Source organism: Microcebus murinus, chromosome 3 (genome assembly GCF_040939455.1).
Source record: "Microcebus murinus isolate Inina chromosome 3, M.murinus_Inina_mat1.0, whole genome shotgun sequence".
Taxonomy (NCBI): domain Eukaryota; kingdom Metazoa; phylum Chordata; class Mammalia; order Primates; family Cheirogaleidae; genus Microcebus; species Microcebus murinus.
The window spans coordinates 92,863,466-92,884,181 of NC_134106.1; the positions used below are offsets into that span (position 1 = coordinate 92,863,466).

At 41.7% G+C, this 20,716-nt stretch overlaps 1 protein-coding gene across 8 annotated transcripts in view; it reads right to left on the bottom strand.

The window, feature by feature from the left end:
• Window positions 1-713: 713 nt before the first annotated feature.
• Window positions 714-20,716, bottom strand: part of LDB2 (LIM domain binding 2) — a 355,462-nt gene continuing 335,459 nt past the window's right edge. The window contains exons 6-9 of one of the 8 annotated variants that reach the window (XM_076001113.1): window positions 10,895-11,018; window positions 7,676-7,827; window positions 5,020-5,162; window positions 714-2,060 (exon numbers count right to left, since the gene is read on the bottom strand). In XM_076001113.1, the coding sequence (XP_075857228.1) occupies window positions 5,058-5,162; window positions 7,676-7,827; window positions 10,895-11,018 (381 nt within the window). In that variant the 3' untranslated portion in view covers window positions 714-2,060; window positions 5,020-5,057. Of the gene's footprint in view, window positions 2,321-5,019; window positions 5,163-7,675; window positions 7,828-10,894; window positions 11,019-20,716 lie in introns of all 8 variants that reach the window. The other 7 variants (XM_076001114.1, XM_076001115.1, XM_076001111.1 and 4 more) reach the window with 7 other exon arrangements.

Sequence of the window (20,716 nt, forward strand, 5' to 3'; positions counted from 1 at the left end):
CTTTCCATTTGACTGCAAGCTCCGGGAACACCATCCAGTCCGTCCACCCCGTCCCTTGTGTATCCTTGGCCGACACAGTGCTCAGCACAGAAAGGGTGCTCATGTGTTTGCTCAGGAAACTGCAGTGGACGAGGAAAGAAACCAAACTTTATAAAAGATGGCATAATGTTGCAGGACAGTTCTCTGATGGCCTTGGACCAACCCACTTCTCCCCTTTCTCACTTGTCATTCTCAAGAGTAACTGTGGTGTGGCTGGAAATGAAACATCCTAAGAGGTGACTGGTTGATACAGCCTGAGCTGTGTCCCCACACCCACCCCCGGAAACAGGATGGCCTTCACTGCTTTAGCCCAGCCTGTCACGTGACTCCAGGGCATAAAACCCAGGGCAGGCTGCTTCTCAGGGTCCCTTAGCTGCAGGGCAAGTAGGGCACACCCAGTGACTTCAGGAAATGAATCGCCCAGGCTTCTGTTGTCCCTTGCTGCTTATCTGTAATAAGTAATAAACCCACTTAATGTAACTTACGCACAGGAATATGCTCTGTCTCACCAGACTCAGACAGGTTGGTAACTGGCGCACAGTGAACGTGCTTCACTCAGGGTTTATGATTCTACCCCATCTGGAGTCTGGACCATAAATCTAAGCTCAATACTTCGCATGATTGTGGGCAGCCTGCTACACACGTACTCAAACAAATAAGCCAGATTCACCTGCTTTGGTCATTAACACAATTTATTATTGGCACACTTATCAGTAAAGCATACATAAAATACAGCTGTTTTTTTAACACACGGAGCCACTGTGTCTTTACATGTGTGGAGGAACATATTAATATGCAGATGGAAAAATTAGTTCTCTTATAAAGTTTCACAGAAATACACTGGAGTTGCCCGAAAAAGAAAAGTCCCCATAAGAGAACCAGGTGAGGGCTTTACAAAATATCATACAAGAAATATACTATGAAAAGAAAGGATGGCCAACTCAGATACAAGTAAGAACACAAAAAAGTTTCAGATTTATTCAACTGCCCACAAAATTAATGGATTACATGGCTTGAAAATATTTGGATCAACAGCAACTTTACAAATGCATAAATTCTCAAGGGTCCAATTGTCTTTCTTTACATACAAATCTGCCCTGGCGTCTTTGATGACAAAAAGACGTTTCTTGTTTCAGCACGAGGGCTAAACTGAGCCAACTCATACGCAAGCCAATTGCCAACAGCTCCACCATAAATTACCTTGCTGGGTCCCCTCAGCTGTTGCCCAGTGAAAGAAATAACGTGAAGAAAAAAAAGAAAAATAATAAAGGTACATTTAAATTACTTTCCAAAGCTGATTTTTTTTCTTTTCTTTTTTTACTGAAACAAGAAACTCTCAGATGCAAGTCAAAAAGCAGAAAATATTTTACAATATTAAAAAGTCATTTGTAGTTAGGTTCGGCATATTAATGAGATCCTGAGCACTGAGTATTTATGGACAATATGGCCTTTGTTTGATGCATAAAGAGGAAACTCAACACAAACACGTTGTTAAGACCGCGTGCCAGGAGATGCGCTAGTGTTTTTCTCTCGTTTTAATTACGATCAGTGCCAGTATCTGTACGACCTGTGACGGCTTCCACGGAAGGGTCATGGAAGCTTATTTGGAATCATCCTCTCAATTAGGAAAAAAAAAAAAAAGAAAGAAAAAGAAAATCAGATCATTGTGGTTGAGAAATAGATATTTGCATGGAAAAGTTTTTTATTTCTCCTCTTTTCCTCTCCTGTGAGCAAAGATCTGCAATTGCAATGGTGACCCCCTACTGACAGTGGATCTGGTGCAGGTGGTCTTATTGGGAAGTCTGGGGTGGGAGGTTTTCTGATTTGGTCTCTTGAGTGGCGGGAGGTTTACTGTTCCACGGGCTGTTGTTCCCCAGGGCGGGTGAATTGTTGAAGTCCTCCTCGTCGTCCATGCCGTTGGCCGCATCATACTGCGTGTTTTCTAATCTAGTGATTAGCCTTTCGTCCTCGTCCCCAAACTCACCTCCCATCAGAGTTGGCTCTCCTACCACCATCACATCCTGTGAACAGCAGCTGACATTATTACAGGGAAACCTTGGGAGAGAGAAGCTCAGCTTAAAACAACAGTGGGAGGAGCTGGGGGACCTGGGACAGACACACGCGTGTACTGTACAACGGGGTCAAGTCTCAGTGTCGGGGGGGCCGAGATGCATATTTGATTTCTACAGGAAATAAACATCGCCTCCTGACGTGTAACAACCACGCGAGTTTATGTCCTTAGTGCGCAGCCTGACACCGGAGAACGAGCAATGCTAGCAATCTGCAGAAATAAAAAAATGGATTTTTCAAAATTAAAAAAATCCACGCTTTCAACTTGCTGACATCGGGGACTTTTGAGAGGGTAGTGGAACCTTCAGCTGTGTGCTTTTTCAATCCTTCCAAAAATCCACCACTTTTATTTAGGGCCTGTGAGTGGCTTTGGAAACTAGCAGCGACCAGAGACACAGTAAGGTGCAATTCTGCGATATTCACAAGACTCATTCCAAATGGTATTTTTCTCTGTCCCAAGGATGGTCTACATTTTAATTGAAGACAGAATCTCTCTTTCTCTACTCAGCCAGGCCCTTTTATGCAGCCAATATCCTTGACATTCTGCTACTTAATTATGGTAATTAATTTAGGTAAAGTTTTCCGATAAAAACAATGTTCACACTGATTTGACAATTTGCATAGCTAATTAAGTCATTAGCAAAAACCTGCTGATTGCCAACAAGCCCTGAATTTACCATCTGTTATTTCATGGTGCCTGTCACCTATCCCCACACTGGCAACCCTGCCACCCATCTGGGCAGCAAAGAGAACCAGTCTGTCCAGCTGGTGCCATAAAAGGAAGATGAAGAGCGCTAATTATAATTACATTGATGAAGCTGGTAGTCATCAGAGATGGGAGTGTGTGAGAAGAATCCATGTAATCACTCCTTTAAGTACAAATTGTCCTTCCATGCAAACGAGTAAGCCACCTACTATAGCTTGGGACACCAGGGAGGACACAGCTGGACAGGCACAGGCACAGGGAGAAAGATCTGGGCACAGGGCACAGCTCCAGGCTTTGTATTCAGAGGGGACCATGGCTGGTTGAGGGGTGACCTCGACATGGGACAGGACACCTGTCAGGTGGATCGTTTTGGGCAGGCTCTGAGCAATACTCTACTTAAAAGTGCAGTAATTTCAGGAAATCGACCAACTGCTATGAGCCCCCGCTGAAGCCAGAGAAAGCAGGGCTGGGCCTGATACTTTCGGAGAGGAGAGGGTGGGCTTGGCTCCTGGGAGGGAGGCTAATCTAATCAGACACTTTGGCAACTGGGCAGACATACTTTCCACTGAGGCTTTGCCCAGAGGAGGCTTTCCTCCTGGGGCTGCTTAATAGAACACTGCCTATGGTCAGAAGAAGGGCCAGTGGATGTACAAATCCCTTCTAGAATTTCAAAGGTGCCCATTAAACAAATCCCTTAATTACTGCCTGGTGTATTTTGGAATGGAAAACCTTGCTTTATTTATTTATTTATGCCCTTCCCCCACCCCCACCCCTTTGAATTAAGGGAGATAGTCAATAGGTTTCTATAGCTATGTTTTCTGACTAATCACTCATGTGAATGGATAAAAGTGATTTTAAAGAGAAATGTCCCAGATGGAGTGAATGCCTAAAATGTGAACTTGGTAAACCCAGCAATAGAGGTGCCGGCGGATATTCAGATGTGTGTTTTCAAGAGCGTATTGATTATGCAAAGAAGAACCAGAAATGACAGTGACATGGAAGGAGACTCATGAGAACTTTTAAGGTGAGATGCAAAATAGACACAGTCCTTCTGACAGGCAAGAACGACGACAGGGTTTTAGATGGAATGTGGCCACCGCAGAGACACGAACGTTATTCCGTTAGCCAGGCAGCTGCCGTATGACCCATTGGGGGAGTTCAGGATGAATAAAAAGGGCCACTTAGCTACAGGCAATTAGGAGACTGCACTTATGATTAGGAACAAAAGTAGGTGGAAAGAATAGGGCAAGATTGGCCAGAGCATGACATGAGGGTTAATGTCATTTCATGACGTGTGTACAGCACACTTTGAAGGGCTTGGAAAACGCATGCATAAAGGTGTCACGGGGCAGGAGAAAGATGCTAGGACCAACCGCGTGGGTCTGCGTTAGTCTTGTGACTCCAAGGTCATTGACAGAGGATGGGACAGTATGAGGAGGAGGAAAATAAGAAGCAGGCAACTTAAGCATGATATCAGAAAGAAAGTTCCCAACACTCCAGATGCATTCATTGTATTAGAAAAAAGTACTATGAAAATAGTGGCTTGTATCACTTCAAATGGAGCTGAAATAAGCTTCTACTATGTTTGGGGAATGTTTGTTCTAGGAGCAGCTGGAAAAGATGCCCAAGCATAGGCATAGGTGTTTTCAAGCAGCCTAAATTTCAGAGGGATGTCACATTTGCTTTACTGATTATAAAAATATCCTTAGCCAATATATAATTTGTGTGTGTGTGCGTGTGTGGGCGTGTACTCGTGAGCATGATTGATAGATGGCAAGATAAGGGCTTCATATGCACATGGACGCTTGAGGCCACTTATAAAATTATGCACATGTCTCTACTTGGTTCTTCTAAACCTCTAGGCTAGGATAGTAATTCTCTGGCTGTCTTGATTGGTTATCGTCACACAAAATCAATGGAAACACAATGCACACTCTGGGATGCCTCTAGGGGGTGTTAGCAGCATTTCCCCCACCCCCACATTCTTTAAAAGTCCCCCCAACGTTGTCAGTGAGAGTGCATTTCCTTCCCATCTCTATCCTGTGTGTCCCATGGGAGGCAACGGTGATCCACCCGAGGGGGACCCATGTGCCCTCGTCTCCCCACAAGGTCAACTTCTGCTCCTTGGCTGGAAGCCTGGAGGTGCCACCAGCTCTTGCCCGTTTCACATCTTCTCACTAATCCCCCGTGCAAGGACCACCAACCTCTGAGGAGGACTGGAAGTGACTCCTTTCAGGGCCCCTCAATGCTTCTCCTTAAATTGGCCAGAAGGGGTCACTGCTGTTGAATGACACAGGTCTCCATCCCTCCCAGGGTTGAGGCTGCAGTTCGGGATCGCTCCTAGCCCCTGCTCATGGAGTGAGAAGCAGAATCCAAGGATTAAACCCTAGTCCTCGCCAGACACACACATCTCTGCCACAGCAGCTATACAGACCATGGATGTGGTCGCATTGGCACACGCCTTTGGACCAGGCAGCGGGTGCCTGCAGACAGTATTTCTATTTAGCCAGTAGGATAGGGTTGATAATTCAGTAAACAGGGTTAAAAGATGTGGTTCCCACAGGCATCCAACGCTTATCATTTTACATCCATTCAACTCGAGGACACATAGGAATTTGTATATTGTCCTGACCTGGTTGTCTTCCCTACCTCTCTTGGTCATCTGAAAGTTTTGCTGAATTAAAACATCTTTAACTACATAAGAGTGGAGATAATACTGAAACTCAATTTTCCCTTCCTAAGGGTGCCTTGCTTACACAAAGTCCAAAGGGTCTCAACTCATTAAAAACCCTCTGGACATAGGTATCCTCTACTTAAAAACAGTTGTTGGTTTGGAAGACAGGAGCATAATGGGGTAGGAAAAAACCAGGTGCTCTTTGAAACTGAAATGATTCTGACTAGACCAGGTGTGTCAAAATAAACGACATATAGGCTATCACACTCAAATTCTACACCTGTGGCAGACATCATTAATGGATGGCCCATCAAACCCAATCTATGCCCTAGAATCCTCCTCGATACAGTGCTCTGTGAGCTGGCAGGAGAGAGCAAACCTTTTTGCCATCCCTAGATTAGACAGTGAGCTCTTTAATGACAGAGCCTGGGTGTTTTTTTTTTTTTTTTTTTTTTTTTTTTTTTTTTTAGCTTGGTACTTCTAGTACCTGCTATATAGTGTAGGGCACATATTAGGAGCTCAGAAAACATATGTAGCTATGTCACAATTCCAGAATTCTTTGAAATGCACTTTTCTCATTTGTTAGAGGAAACTGATAAATATTAGTGTCTTAAACTCCAGGATTGGATGGATAAATGGGTTACTTGCATACACTTTTTCAGTTGATTTATTTACATCAGGCTATTTTCTCTATGCATTTTCCAATTTCACCAGGAGTGGGCATAACTTGATACCTTCATAAGGAGACTCAGTCTTTCTTCTTTAATTTTCCCTCTTCACCTTTAGGGGTGGCAGATATAAAGCCTAGTTCAGAAAATAGAAGACTATCTGGGGACTATTTTCATTATCTGAGGACTATGATTCCTAATGGCCTTAAGGTTAAAATGACAATTTCCACAGCAGGCTGGCTGGTCTCTCCATGACCCCTTCTTTCCAATGCGATGGAATGGAAATGCTCCCACCTGCGGGAAATGGGAGACGGGAGTCCCAGTGGCCCAGGGAATTCTCAGGGTACCGATGGGCTGGTTTGGGCCCAGAAGGGCTGACTCATGGAAAGTGAGTACAAGTGAGTGAGGGCAGACTGGAAAGGCACATTTGGAAGTAAGTGGGAATTGCTGTGTAAAGACCAACTCCTACCTAAAAGCGATAGAACAGGACCAGAGTAAGAAGGGTGAGGAAGACAGACCAAGAGGGGAAAAAAGTGAGAAAGACTGAAAATGTAAAATTGTACTGGTTGAGGGACGTAATGAGAAATAGGGCAACTTCTGGAAACACAGCATCTAGAGGGTGTCCATTAAGTGCCAAGGAAATGTTAGCATTCGAATGACAGTCAAACACCTGGTGACAGGGTGAGGGGACAAGGACAGCAGAGAAGGAAGAGTGGAAGTTTAAAGGAACATCGGCATTTAAAGGTGATAGTCAAACACCGTGTCAGGGAGTCAGGGGACAGGAAGGGGTTCAGCAGAAGGGGCAGAGCTGGAGAAGAATTAATAGGAGATGAAGAAGGTTCCTGCAGAGTTTTCACTATTTGGGGACTACCCTCAGCTGTCAACGGTGGAGTGCAAACAAGCCTCTTTCAAGCGGCCTTTGCCAAGACCCAGAAATGAAAGAAAAGGGATAGTGGATCAAAAGAGTTGAGACCAAATCAGGGGCTGCTCCTCCCCTGAGCTAATGAGATGGGTAAAGCCAGAGCTTCACGGAGCTAGGTTTTTAGTGGCTACAAGTTAATTACCTGAGTTTTAAAATAAGAGGGGATGCCCATGTGGGGAAGACCCAGTCAAGTTACAATACGGAGACTGAGCGCCAGGAGCTAGTTTCCAGGGGAGCATGGGGTCTCCGATGATGGTGATGAGAGGGCCACCAGGCACGCTGCTAAGTGATATTTTAATTAAACCTTAAGTGACATATCTCCTGTCTGTGACTCTGACAGCTTTTTCATTCAGGTCCCCTTGCAGCACAACTCTTAATATTCCCTTCCAATTCTCAGTTTGCAGGGGAAGGTTTCCAAGGCAGACATTTCCCTCCCATCCCAACCTTTGTTCCTGCCATTCATCCCTCCCCCACCTCCAACCTGCCCCCATTTTTTTTTTTTTTTTTTGCAGCCAAAAGAGAGTTTAATTTGGGTCCCTTGAGTAGGAAGCAGGCAAAAGGCAGGATTTCAGGCCTAAAAGGAAAGCGAGACTTACAGGTACCTGACTGGACAGACTCAGGTTTGCGGCCGTGGTCTTCTTCTTGCTGCCGGTGCTGTTGGCGTTGGTGCCAGCGCTGCTGTTGGATGTGCTACTGGTGGAATTTTTTCTTTTTCTCCGTTTGGTTGTTGGTTGCCTTGTGGGTTCTGCTGCAATACAGAACAGGGAAGGATGGGGCAACACCTTAATGGAAATATAGGGACCCCTGGTAATGTGTCGTGCGTGAGAGGGATCAGTCCCAGGGCAAGAACATCAGAGCGATCATCAGAATACCGTCCCTCTGGTGGAGTGGAGTTTTGTAAATAGAAGAGGAGACTATTTACAATTTTTCCGTTTCTTATAACTTTACAAAAAATAAAAAGAGAAAGTTATCGATTTACTTTTGGCACAAAATGTGTGAAACTATTTTCTTTGTAGATAAGTAATTTTTATTGAATTGTTCTAATTGTGTCTTTAATTTTTAAAATATATTTTAGAGGTGAACTACAAGTACCATTTTCATAATTAAATTTAAAATATTATTACTATTAGAAAATTTGGGAAGATTTTTCCCCCTAAACTACCTTCTCCTTGTAACAAAGGGGGAACTCCTAGGATACCTAGAGTACCTCCAAGGTATGAGAGATGGTGGACAGTCGAATTAGTGAACCAGTGTGCAATAGCAGCACCTACTGGCTAAATGTCATATTGCAGCCTACCTCTATTAGACCTTGATAGGATTGTCAAGTAAAATGCCAGTTCTATCAGCTATAGATGTGAAGCTTAGAGATGTTAAAAAGTTCAGTAGCAATACCCATGGTTTGGACACTGGTGTTTAATGAATGCTAATAATGTCAAAATTTCTGGAAAAAGGTGCCTTAGTATGGTATAGTCAGCATATTACTGAAGGAAGATGGACCTCTTCAAGAAAGGTCTATTCAGAAATAGAGAAAAATATTTTGGACCTGAAGAATGAAGCAACATATTAATGGAAATATAGGAGCCCATGCGTGGTGTGAGGAATATACTTTCGTTCTCTGGTGTTTTTTTTATGTATTATGTGTAGAGCACTATGTCATGCAGGCACTATTCTGAATGTTTTCTATATATTAACTATTTTTTATTCATAACAATCCTATTATGTAGGTACTATTATTATAATCTTTGTTTTGTAAATGAGAAAGCTTCAGAAGCTTTCTCCTGGAAGTACTGAATAATTTGGATATGGTGAGTAAGAGAATCTTTTTTGTTAACCCTACTTTATTTTATTTATTTATTTTTATTTTTTATTTTAGTGTATTATGGGGGTACAAGTGTTAAAACCCTACTTTAGATCCAACTCTAATGGAAAGCAGGTAACCTAGGAAAGTGAGTAAGCTAGGCAGGTAAGCTAGGCAGGTATACTGGCACTAAGAGGACCTTGCAACATTTTCTTAAAACACCTATCTGCTTCTGATGAACAAGGGGGAGGATCCTCCTTCAAGGCTCATTTCAAAAATCACTATGTTGTTCCTGACTTTGGATGAGGAAGATGAGAATTATGTTCCTATTTATATACCATTTTTCCTTTAATAAATATTTTGTCCCTTATGCTCAAAGATTTTAATTGAAGATTTTATCATCTCCTGCCATAGAGTTATGGGTACTTGTTCTGAGGATGATGGAAGCAGGAAATAGAATTGCTCTAGTTCAAGGAGTTGGAAGAAGACTTAAGCAAGACATTCTAAGGTCAAGCAGATATCCAGATCTACTACAGACAAGCATCTTCTTCTTTTGACCTCAAGAGTGTAAATCTACTATCTTTTTTTTTTGTGCCTGTGCTTTGTTCATAAAATTTGGGGTAAATGTACCTAAAATGCATGATCTGGATTATTCTCATTGGCTCCATATGGCTGTGGTAGTAAAATCATGGACTTTGGAGGCATAAAAAAAAATTCCTGACATAGTCCTCCTTCATTTGTTAACTATGGGGGGGGACTGTAGCAAGTTACTACTTTAAGTCTCAGGCCTCAGTATATAAAATGAGGATAACAATAAATATCTCACAAAGTTCTTGTGCAGATTCAATACTTTTGACAGTTTCATTCAGTATTATACCCCCAGTGGATAGAGCTATGCATGGTGCCTAGCAGAATCTCAATAAATAATTGTCAAATGAATGAATGAATAAAATATGAATTATATTATATGTTAGAAAATAAAGGTGCTCAAAGCATTTGTAAGTGAATGTAGTGTTTTTTCCATAAAGTCTTATTAAAATTGAAAGAGAAAATAAAGCCAATTTAAGCACATTTAATACATTTGAAAAGTCATATTCTAAAAGTCTAAAATTCCCTTAAGATGGGGATGCAACTATTCTATATAAAATAACACTTATTTTCTCAGCTTTCTATATGTCCTTTGTTAAGTCCGCTATTATCATTTTATATAAACCCCCTGGCCAATTACCAGCTGAAGGTGACCATTATATTATGTGATTCAGAAAGCTATGTGCCTCATGTTAATAATTACTCTTTATAAAAATAATTTTTAGTGAATGGATGCATTTGCTTTTATGATCAATGAGCCTCGATACTTGCCTGGGAGCAAAAATGTATTAGATAGAGAGACAATTAATGATGACTTGAAGCAGTAATTTCAGAACCCCGGCAGGAGACTACAGTATCTAAACTGCATTCTAGGGAAGTGAGGGAAATGGAATCTTTTATGTATTCTGTTCATTCTGTACCTTCTGATATATCTTAAAAAATAGAGCACACTTTATCCTTCCTTCCTTTTTTCCTTCTTTCTTTCCATTATTTCTTTCTTCCTCCCTCTTTCCTTCTTTTCCTTCCTCCTCCCTTTCTTCATTCCCTTACATACTTCCTATCATTCTTAAAAACCAAAAACATTAGGCCATGAGAAGCCAGTAGTCCGGTCCACTGAAAGAACTACTGGATTGGGAGAGGAGAAACCCAGGCTCTGATCCTGACTTTGCCAATGACCTTCTTGATGACCTTGAACAAATCACTTTACTTCTCTGGGTTTCAGGCAAGCAAGGGGACTATAGATAATTTTGAAGGATATTTGCTCATCATGATTTCAGTGTCTTTAGGTCTAAAATCAAGGATTGGAATACCCTAATAAAGTACTTTTTTCTGGTAAATTTATGATCACTTCCTTGCTTTTCACATCACTTCAACCCCAGAAGAAGCCTCTGAAAATGTGTTAGAAAGAGAGTGAAGAACGAGGGTGTACCTGGCGGTGCCACCATCCTCTGCCACTTCTGAAACAAGCAGGTCTTCAGGCAGTCTCGGGGACTGAGGTTGTAAGTTTTATGTCTCGACATCAGTTCCTGCATTGGCTCCAGTATTACACACAACTGCAAGGAGTTCAAAGACATTGGTGTTTTGCTACTTGGTAATATTAATTACAATAAATAATGCTAACAGCTGGCATCAATTAGATAGCTTAAGGATAATTTTCTTTTTTCCCTTTCGATTTGATTTTCTTTATAGAAGTATGAGGGCAAAGAAGTATTTTCAACTTAATATTACCAACCAATGAATATACCCACTTAATTTAGTATCATTTATAATAGGATATTACAGCTGAACATGATTCTCTCTCACACACACAAACACATACATACTTTCTATTTTTTTTTTTTTTTTGGAGACAGAGTCTCACTTTGTTGTCCAGGCTAGACTGAGTGCCATGGCGTCAGCCTAGCTCACAGCAACCTCAAACTCCTGGGCTCAAGCCGTCCTCCTGCCTCAGCCTCCTGAGTAGCTGGGAATACAGGCATGTGCCACCATGCCAGGCTAATTTTTTCTACATATATTAGTTGGCCAATTAACTTCCTTCTATTTATGGTAGAGACGGGGTCTCTCTCTTGCTCAGGTTGGTTTCGAACTCCTAACCTTGAGCAATCCGCCCACCTCGGCCTCCCAGAGTGCTAGGATTACAGGCTTGAGCCACCACGCCCGGCCCACACATACTTTCTATATAGAATATGGGGTCGACACATGTAACTCTATATTGAATTCAAATGACTGTTTCTGGTTAAAGAACAAAGCTCTGTTCCTTTGGCATGCTCTGATTTCTCTCTGGTTTCTGGCTGTTAGTCTTGGTTGTATAACCACACACTATCATTTATAATGCTAGTTTATGCAGATTATCTGGCAGTGAGATTCATATTTTAAACTTTGGAGAATGGAGTGGTAACTACAGATACTTTTTGATCCTAATTCTTAGAAAGGCAGATGATGAAGGCTATTTTATTTTTATTCATACACTCATTTGTACTTTACACATGATGATACTATAAATAACATGTGTTAATATTCCACTCAATGTAGCAAGCTTTACTGTGGTTCTGTACACAGTCACCTTGTTCCCTCCTTCGTTAGATTTTTCAGCCTCACTTTGGTCCAAGACATATGATGACAAAAATTAAATGAGTGAAGCAAGAAGGTAGATCCATTTAGGACTGACTTGGATTTTTCTGAATTCCTTCTCAGTTGGAAGCTTATCAGAATATCACTGCATTGAGAGTGCTAAGAGGACAGAGACCACAATTTGGAATGACACATTAATTGCTGTTGCAATTACAGTGATACGAATATTGGCAATTCACCTTCCCATGGGAAAACGCATCACTTTGTTGTGAAAGACAAGATGTGCAGTCTTCAGCTTCGCCAGCTGACCTTCCTGATGACTCTCTTTCCTTACACTCTCTCTCACCTTGAGCTCATCCCTAGAGGCCATGTTGTTTTTTGACTCCCTCTACCTGGGGAGAGCTCCCTCTACTTGGCATTCTCCCTCACCTCTTCCCGGTAAATGCCCACTCATCCTTGAAGACATAGTTACTTCTTCAATTAAGCCTTCTTCCCAGATGTGCAGGCTGAGTGGGTGCCTCTCTTCAGTTCTCCAGAGCACCCACCCCTTTCTACCCATCCATGCTTTGTGTGCTTCCAAGTCTGCCTTTGCCACCAGGCCAGGAACTCTTCTGATGCTGAGACTATGCCTTTTATCTCTGTGTTCCCAGGTTGGGCTCAAATGCAAAGAAAACTGGAGGAGCTTTCTTTGCTGCTGTTTCTCAAAGTGTGGTCTAAGGAACACTTCCATCAGAACCAAATGAGCTGACTGTTAAAAATGCAGACTTCCAGGCCCTGCCCCTCCTGTTTCACTGGGTTTGGAGGTGGGGCCTCGAATCTGCATTTTAAAAATCCATACCCCTGTTAGGGTTCAGAAAGCAATACCCCAAAGTGAAGGGATTTGTCTCTGACTTTCTCCTGCCCTTCTGTCTCTCGCCCCTCATTCTCCCCCAAGGCTAGCAGAAACTAGAATCTCTTTTCCCCAAGGTAGATCATAGAAACCAGTACCCTTCTCCCTCAAAGCCAGTCATAAACCGAAAAATATTACTCTAACCTTCTCCTGCCTTTCTGCGTAAGAGCTGACCATAAAGAAATTCTCTGATCTACTTTGTTTGATAGTAGGCCATAAGATCCTCATTCCAGAAAGGGTCCTGCCCCACACCCAGGAGGAAGGAAGGCTGCACAGAGAGGCCAAAAAAATCTGAACAGATAGGCCTTGCTGGGTTTCCCCACTCAGTCTATTTGCATTAGATCCTGCCCTTTTCGTCCAATACAGTTTTACACAACTGTCCATTCCTCACAGAACTGAAACATAAAAATGGATAGTTTTCCCTGTATCTGTGGGTCTTTGCTCAGGAGGCTCCCATGTTATGTGAAACTTTGATTAAATAAGTATACTATACTTTTCTCTTGTTAACCTGTCTTTTATTATAGGAGTGACCCTTATGACAGATGAAGAAAGATATCAAACTTTTCCATCCCTATAGTGCTATGCAATTTTGATAAACACTACTAGAGTTCGAGGTCCACTGCCCTACATATTTTCTGGGCTTTAGAATAGATAATGGAGACAGCAAGACATGCACCAATTCTCACTGGTTTCCAGCTCTAAACCCCATCCTCTTTTCACTTCCTCCCACTTTCTCATGCTCACTTCCCTCCTTCTCAATTCTAAGCATGATAATAAAGATCATCTTCACCTAGAAAGATTCTTCAGTTCTTTTTGCATATCCATGACCTTAATTTGCTAAAACCACTAACCCCATTTAAAGGCCAACTGTAATTTCCTTCCATTTGAGGTTTTCCTAGAAGATAACAAGATTTCAAAGCCTGAACAATACAAGTAAAATGTGAGAAAAAGTCAACCAACCCCAGTAAATCAGACTGTAAAGTCATGAGACTTCAATCTTGTGCATCTTCTTATACCTTCTTGCTTGCTCTGGAGTCCTTTTTGAAATCTAAAATGCCAATAAGGAAAAACCTTCGAAAGAGGCAAGATTACTGTACGAGGAACTCCATATTCCAGCATGTTGAAGACTCTATGTATGTATTCCTGTTAAGAATTTCTTGCTGGAAATCAAAGTTGGTGTAACTTACAGACTACCTCACTATCTCCCTGAGCCACTGATGCTCACAAGACCAGATGGAGTGAAAGATTCTACAATCATCTGTACAGGTAGATTTAAGAGTGATTATCCCTTGAAGAAGAACCACTGCTAGATTCAGACAACATCAGTAAAAGATCTTTCCATCTGTTACTAAGCAAGGATATTAAGAAAAGCTTTCATAGAAATTCTAAGGATTGGGAAATTTTTTTTAATAAAAAAACTGCAAGTTTTCAAACTATTTCCATTTGGTTCATTTCCCATTCATTGTAAATGAACTTACAATGGATATATTAATAATATGCAAGGGTGGAGTGCAGCAACCATGAGCTCACAAGCTAAGAGGTCTAGGTATGGATTTTGATTCTGTCATTAGATGTATATCCTTGGATAAGCTACTTAATAATGCTGGTTCTCAGTTTTACCTGCAAAACAATACCCATCTTGTGTAGTGCTATGAGAATTTGAGACAATGCATCTAAGGCATGAATTCAACAATCTGTAGTATCATGATTGTATACTAGCAAGCATAGCACAGATTACAAAACAAGCCACATTTCTATTACTTTAAATCAGCAAGCGCTTATTGAGCTTCCTCCAAAGTGTCGGGCATTCTGCTTAGGTGCTGTGGACACAAAAATAAGAATAAAACAATCTCTGCTCTGAAAGACTGTTCTGCTCCCTTCCAAATGCTTTAAGCATATTAAAAAAAACCTACTCTATATTTAAAGTTCTGATGTCTCAGGAAATCCTTCTGAAGCAAGTATTTGCATTATATGACAAAGTAGATGGCGCAGATGACCTCTTTGGACCTGGAAAAGACTATCGGCATTGAACATGCTACGAAATGGGAGAGTTACATTTATTGTGAGAACCCATGAGCTCATTATCTCTTTCTTTTTTTACAGTGCCTTTCCTCTCTTTGGGTTTTGGGCAACACTTTTCTTCAGGTGCTAATCCTCAAAATTTATCTCTTTCCCTTTAATGTAAAAATATCTTCCCATCACCCACCCCCAAAGGAGCTTGCATCTCTGAATGCTAATCGAGAATCCCCAAAGCCATTTTTCTTCCAGTGGAGAGTTCCCAGGCTGGAAAGGCAGCCCTCCCCTTATTCATGTATGCAAATGAGGCTTCCTCTCTGCTGCTGGGAGGCGGTGGCGTTGCTGGGCTGTGTGCTGTAGGTGGCAGAACTAACTCAGATAAGAGCCTGTGTTCCCGGCAGCAGGCCAGTGCATCTTGGCAACAGCAAAGGCCTGGGGCATTGTGAAATGAAATCAGGAAGCAGGCTGGCGGAGTGGGTTCCAGCAGTCGCTAGCCAAATCCTTTTGGAGCCCTGATTCCCACTCTCCCTGAGGTCTCAGACCCTCTTGAGAATCTAGTGAAGGCTATGCAGCCTGCCTTTCAAATTTTGTACAAAATTTCTGGAGGTTGATGACTCTTCTACAGCTCCATCCATTGACTCCAGGTAGCATCCTCTGTTTATTTAAATATTAACCAGACTACAAGATATATGCCTTTCCCCACCCTACACACACACACTCACACACACACCACTCAAATGTATGCTGAGCATAATAACACAGGGTCCTCTCATACTGAAGAAAAATTTTATCTGCAAAATGGAACCTGCTACAAAGCTCCCACTGGACTAGTCCCTTTGCCTGAAAAGAAAGGCCACAGCCAACATGTCTGCAACGTCTGCAGCATCTGCAGTACCCTGCAGGGTTGCAATTTGGTTTGCAATTTGCTGTGATGATGATGCTGGAGTGAAGGATACCATGAGGAATCCCAGGACACCATAGAAGGGGCAAAGCCCAGAAAGGTCTAAGATCTCTCCTTGAATATGAAGACCTTAAACATGTGGTCCCTGCCAAGGCCAGTTAGAATCCCAAAGAAAGCCATTGTTCATTCTGGCAAAGCTCCGAGGATACCCTTTTGCACATTTAGTGAGTGTTTTAGGCTGAGCTTGCTCCCCAATGCTTCTGACCTCCTTTTCTGGGACTCTGGCACCAACACTGACCCTTTGATATGAAACTTTGTAATCATAAGAGGGACTTGCTAAATGAGTGGATGGATGGATGGAAAATAGATAGCTTAGCTAGATTTATGGCAAGGAGTCATTTGTTAACGGGAGACAAATCAGGCATGGTCCTGTGGGCTCAGAAGTGATGGATTTGTCCATTTGATAAATAACTGATTGCCTCCTCTGCAAAACGCTTTCCACAACTGCACACGTGTGTCCTGGCCAGACAACAAGATCTTAGCTCAGTCTCAGGATTCATACTAACAGAAGCCCAGCAAATGTAGATGGTGCAATATTTTGCTTTTGGTTTGCCTTTCACCTGATAATTCTCCTGGAGAAATTTGATTCTCTTCAACTACACACTTGTACTCCTTCTTCTGGTACATACCATCATCTCAACCTTAGGAATAGGTGGTACTTATCAAAATTGGCCTTGAACTACAAAAAAAGCACTTGGTTATCTCCCAATCTAGGCTCTGTCTACCATCACCACTTTAATTCTATCCTTCTTGAATGACATCTTCTGACCTTGAACCTCCTCCTCTTTGTACATAGGTCTGTTTAGTGTTGCCAGGTAAACACACTGCTCAGACCTTTGCTCATGTTGTTTTTCTTGCCTATAAGACCTTCTCTCCTCTTTTCCAGTCATTTTAACTTGGACTTGGCAAACTATGACCCGTGGATTAAATCTCCATTTATATTGTCTATAGCTGCTTTTGTGCCACAACAAAGTGGAGTGGTTGGATAGAGTCCATACAGCCTACAAACCCCAAAATACTTACAATCTTGCCCTTCACAGAAAGCTTGTTGACACTTAATCTAAACCAATACTAGTCTAAGGATGTGGCTGCAAACAAGCTGCAGTATCACAAGAATGGAAAAACCAACACTACGTGTTCTCACCATTACACTGGGACTAATCGATCAACACTTATGTGCACATGTGGAAATAACATTCATTGGAAATCAAGCAGGTGGGAAGGGGGAGGAGAGGATGCCAAATTCACATCTAATGAGTACATTCACACTATCTGGGTGATGGGCACATTTATAACTTTGACTCAAATGGTACAAAAACAATTTATGTAACCAAAACATTTGTACCCCGTAATATTCTGAAATAAAAAAAAAAAACAAAACCAAAATAAAGAAAAATGACGTATTATGCCTCCATGACAGGATAATGAACTTGAGGCAGAGCATAATTCAATTCACTGCTTCCTTCATTGAGAAAGTTAAAAAAAAAAAGTCAGATGAACTACACAATATGCCTTGTGACATGGTTGATTCACATTTTGGAGAAAGCTCTTTGTCTTATTATGAACCAATATGAGTTCATGGTCTTCCAACTGCAGCCCACACTTGAGTCACACCAGTCTGAACCGTTGAGGTCCCCCAAGTTCTAGCTCAAATCTCACTTCTGTCTCTGACCATCCTGGCCTGCAAGGGACTCTTTTGCTTCTACTGAACTAATCATTAATCTTTAAATATCCCAGTGTTTATATTTGCATTGGGAATTGTCCTTTCTTGTAGACTTGTTCATCTCTTATCTATGGCAAACCATGTTTTACTTTTCTTTTAATTTAACACAGAATTAGGTATACTCAAATATTTGTTGAGTCATAACTTAATAATAGCTATGGAGTGCCTAGTCTATGTCTGTCCCCAGAGTATGCATCTTACATATATTATGTCATTAACCCTCACCACCTCCCCTCTACTTTTACAGGTAGGAAAATTCATATCCAAAGCCATTAAGTCACCCAGAGCTGATATTAAACAGTGCGATTCTTACAATGTATCCAAGGTAATACAGCTATTTGAAGGGCAGAGAAGAGGATCTGTCATGTTTGTCTATTGTGCTATTAACTCCTAACTGCTATGTTGTCTACATCTCTGAATATGAGTGGCTTAAATTGCTTGTAAGATACCAGGTTCAAAGGCTTTCACTGTGTTTCGTATTGCTCTTTCTTCATGATATTGATCTGTACACAGAAGGCAGGTGATGCTTGAGGTGTGCAAGCTTTGGAACCAGATTCAACTGAGTTCAAACCTCCAAGTCTGCCCTTCGTTAGCTGTGTATTCTTGGCCAATTATGTCAGCCTCTCTGAATCTCAGTTGCCTCATCTGTAAAATGGGGATAATGATATTTATCTTTGATGGTTTGAAACAAAGTGAGTAAGCCCTTCATACAAACGCCTGAAGCAAAGTCAGCACTCAAAAGATGGACACTGTTATGAGGAAGAATGCCCAGTCCCACTGAGCCAGGAGGTCAATGACTGATGTGTGATGAGATTGGTAAACTATTTGTGAAGTAAGTCACATGGTCTCCCTAAGACTTAGGGTCAGTAGACAAAATGCTCCTAGGGATGGAAATCAGGTCAATTGTACAAGACATTTTAGTAGCTAATGTCTCTGATAATAACTCAGTTTTAGGATTCAGTGATAAATACCAAATGTTGAAATCCACAAACCAGAGTTATGTTTATGTGCACCCCCACCCCAGCAATTTACTCCTCTGGTTATATCTGAGTTAGAAAGATTTCAGAGGATCGGGGGTGATTAAGAAACAAACTCTTATCTAAGAGTGAAGGAATCTCTCCTAATTAAGAACACATAATGAAAAGATAATATATGGACTCTAAAAGAAAAAACAAAAAAAAGCAAATAATCCCCACTCAGAAGCAGATAAGAATGAGTAACAGGCATGCACATGACCAAACCCACTCTGCTTTAGAGAGGAAAAACAAGAGAGAGAAGGAAATACTTTCTCTTAGAAGCTATGCAATTCCAAAACATCAGATTATGATTTGGGGTTATTTCCTGATAGGATTAAAGATAGATTGGTTGTCAAATTCAAAACATCCTCTGAAGATTCAACCAGGGGAGGCTTTGACTTTTCTCAATTGTTTTGCAAATGGATCACTCAGGAAAGTTATCCCGTCCAAATCTGGAGACTGGGGGTCCCTCTGTGGTCAGGGAGAGGAGGGTTGGGGTGGTGGAACAGGCTTCCTCTTGCAGCAGCTGCCACTGGGTCTGGCAGGGACCATCTTTCTTCCGGAGTGAGCAGGGGGTACATTTCAACATCTATTCCTTGGTCTCACTTTGGAGACTTCCAGGAAGGGCGCCAATAAGTGACCACTGAGGCCACTGACTGCTTTGCTGACACACCTGGGGGAGAAATGCCAGGTCTATCTACCTGCGCCACACACACACACACACACACACACACACACACACATGCCTACACCACCTGGAAATTAGATTTGATGATACAATGGATGTCTAAACTTTTGGTCATTGTACCTATCCTTATACATATCTTGTTGTGGCCATTGGGCTATTGCCTCAAATACTCCATCCATGGGTTTTGCCAACATTTCTAAGTTTTAGGGCATAGTAACCAGATGTTTCTAAAGGAAAGAGAAACCATCTACCTGGAAATACCCCACAATCATTAACAAACACCGAGAGTGCTGTCTGTCGCCTAAAGAGGCACAAGCAAATTCCAGGTAAATTTTAAAAATTGTTATTGACTAATTGCTGTCCTTGTTGAGCCAGGGTACTGAGCATGAAGGCCAGGATTACCTTCAGTGGCCTCAGACACTGCCTCTTGATTGCCTGTCACTAGGCTGGTCAGGATTCTTTAGAGAAATAGAACCAATAGGATGTGTGTATGTATGAATGTATATATGTATTTTTAAAAATTGGCTCATATGCTTGTAGAGGCTACCAAACCCAGTATTCCTGCCAGAAACCCAGGCAGAAGATGATGCTGCATCCTGAGGCAGAATATTCTGTTCTCCAGGAAACCTCAGGTTTTGCTCCCAAAACCTTCAACTGACGCTCACCTGCCTTGCCGAGGTAATCCGCTTTACTTAAAGGCAACTAACTGATTATAGACGCTAACCACATTTACAAAATACATTCCCAGCCAACACATAAATGTTTGATTAAATCAGCAGTACCCCCTTATTCAAGGGGGATACGTCGCCAGACCCCCAGTAGATGTCGGAAACGGCAAATAGTACCAAACACTATATATACTATTTTTCCCTATGATGAAGTTCGAGGTGCTACAGCAAAACTAGCAAGAATTTCTTTTTCTTTCTTCACAATTTCATAGATGGAAGATTCATTCTTACTGTAGATCTTAGAAATCTCAGCATACGATATTTTTTCTTTAAGTTGGGAACTTTCACCTTTTCACCTAAAGGAAGCGGTTTATAGCTTCTCTTCGGATCTGAACTGCCGGCATCACTATTCTGGTGCGTTGGAGCTATTTTCCAGTAAAGTGAAGGTTACTTAAACACTTGCTTCGTGATATTGAGATGGTCGATCTGGTAACCGAGCTGGCTACCAAGTGACTAACAGGCACCGGGTAGCGTAGACAGCGTGGATCTACTGGACAAAGGGATGATTCATATCCCAGGCAGGATGTAAAGGGAGAGCGTGGGATTTCATCATGCTACTCAGAAAGGTGTGCAATTTAAAACTTATGTACAGTTTATTTCTGGACTTTTCCATTTAATATTTTTAAACTATGGTTGACTGTGGGTAACTGAAACCACAG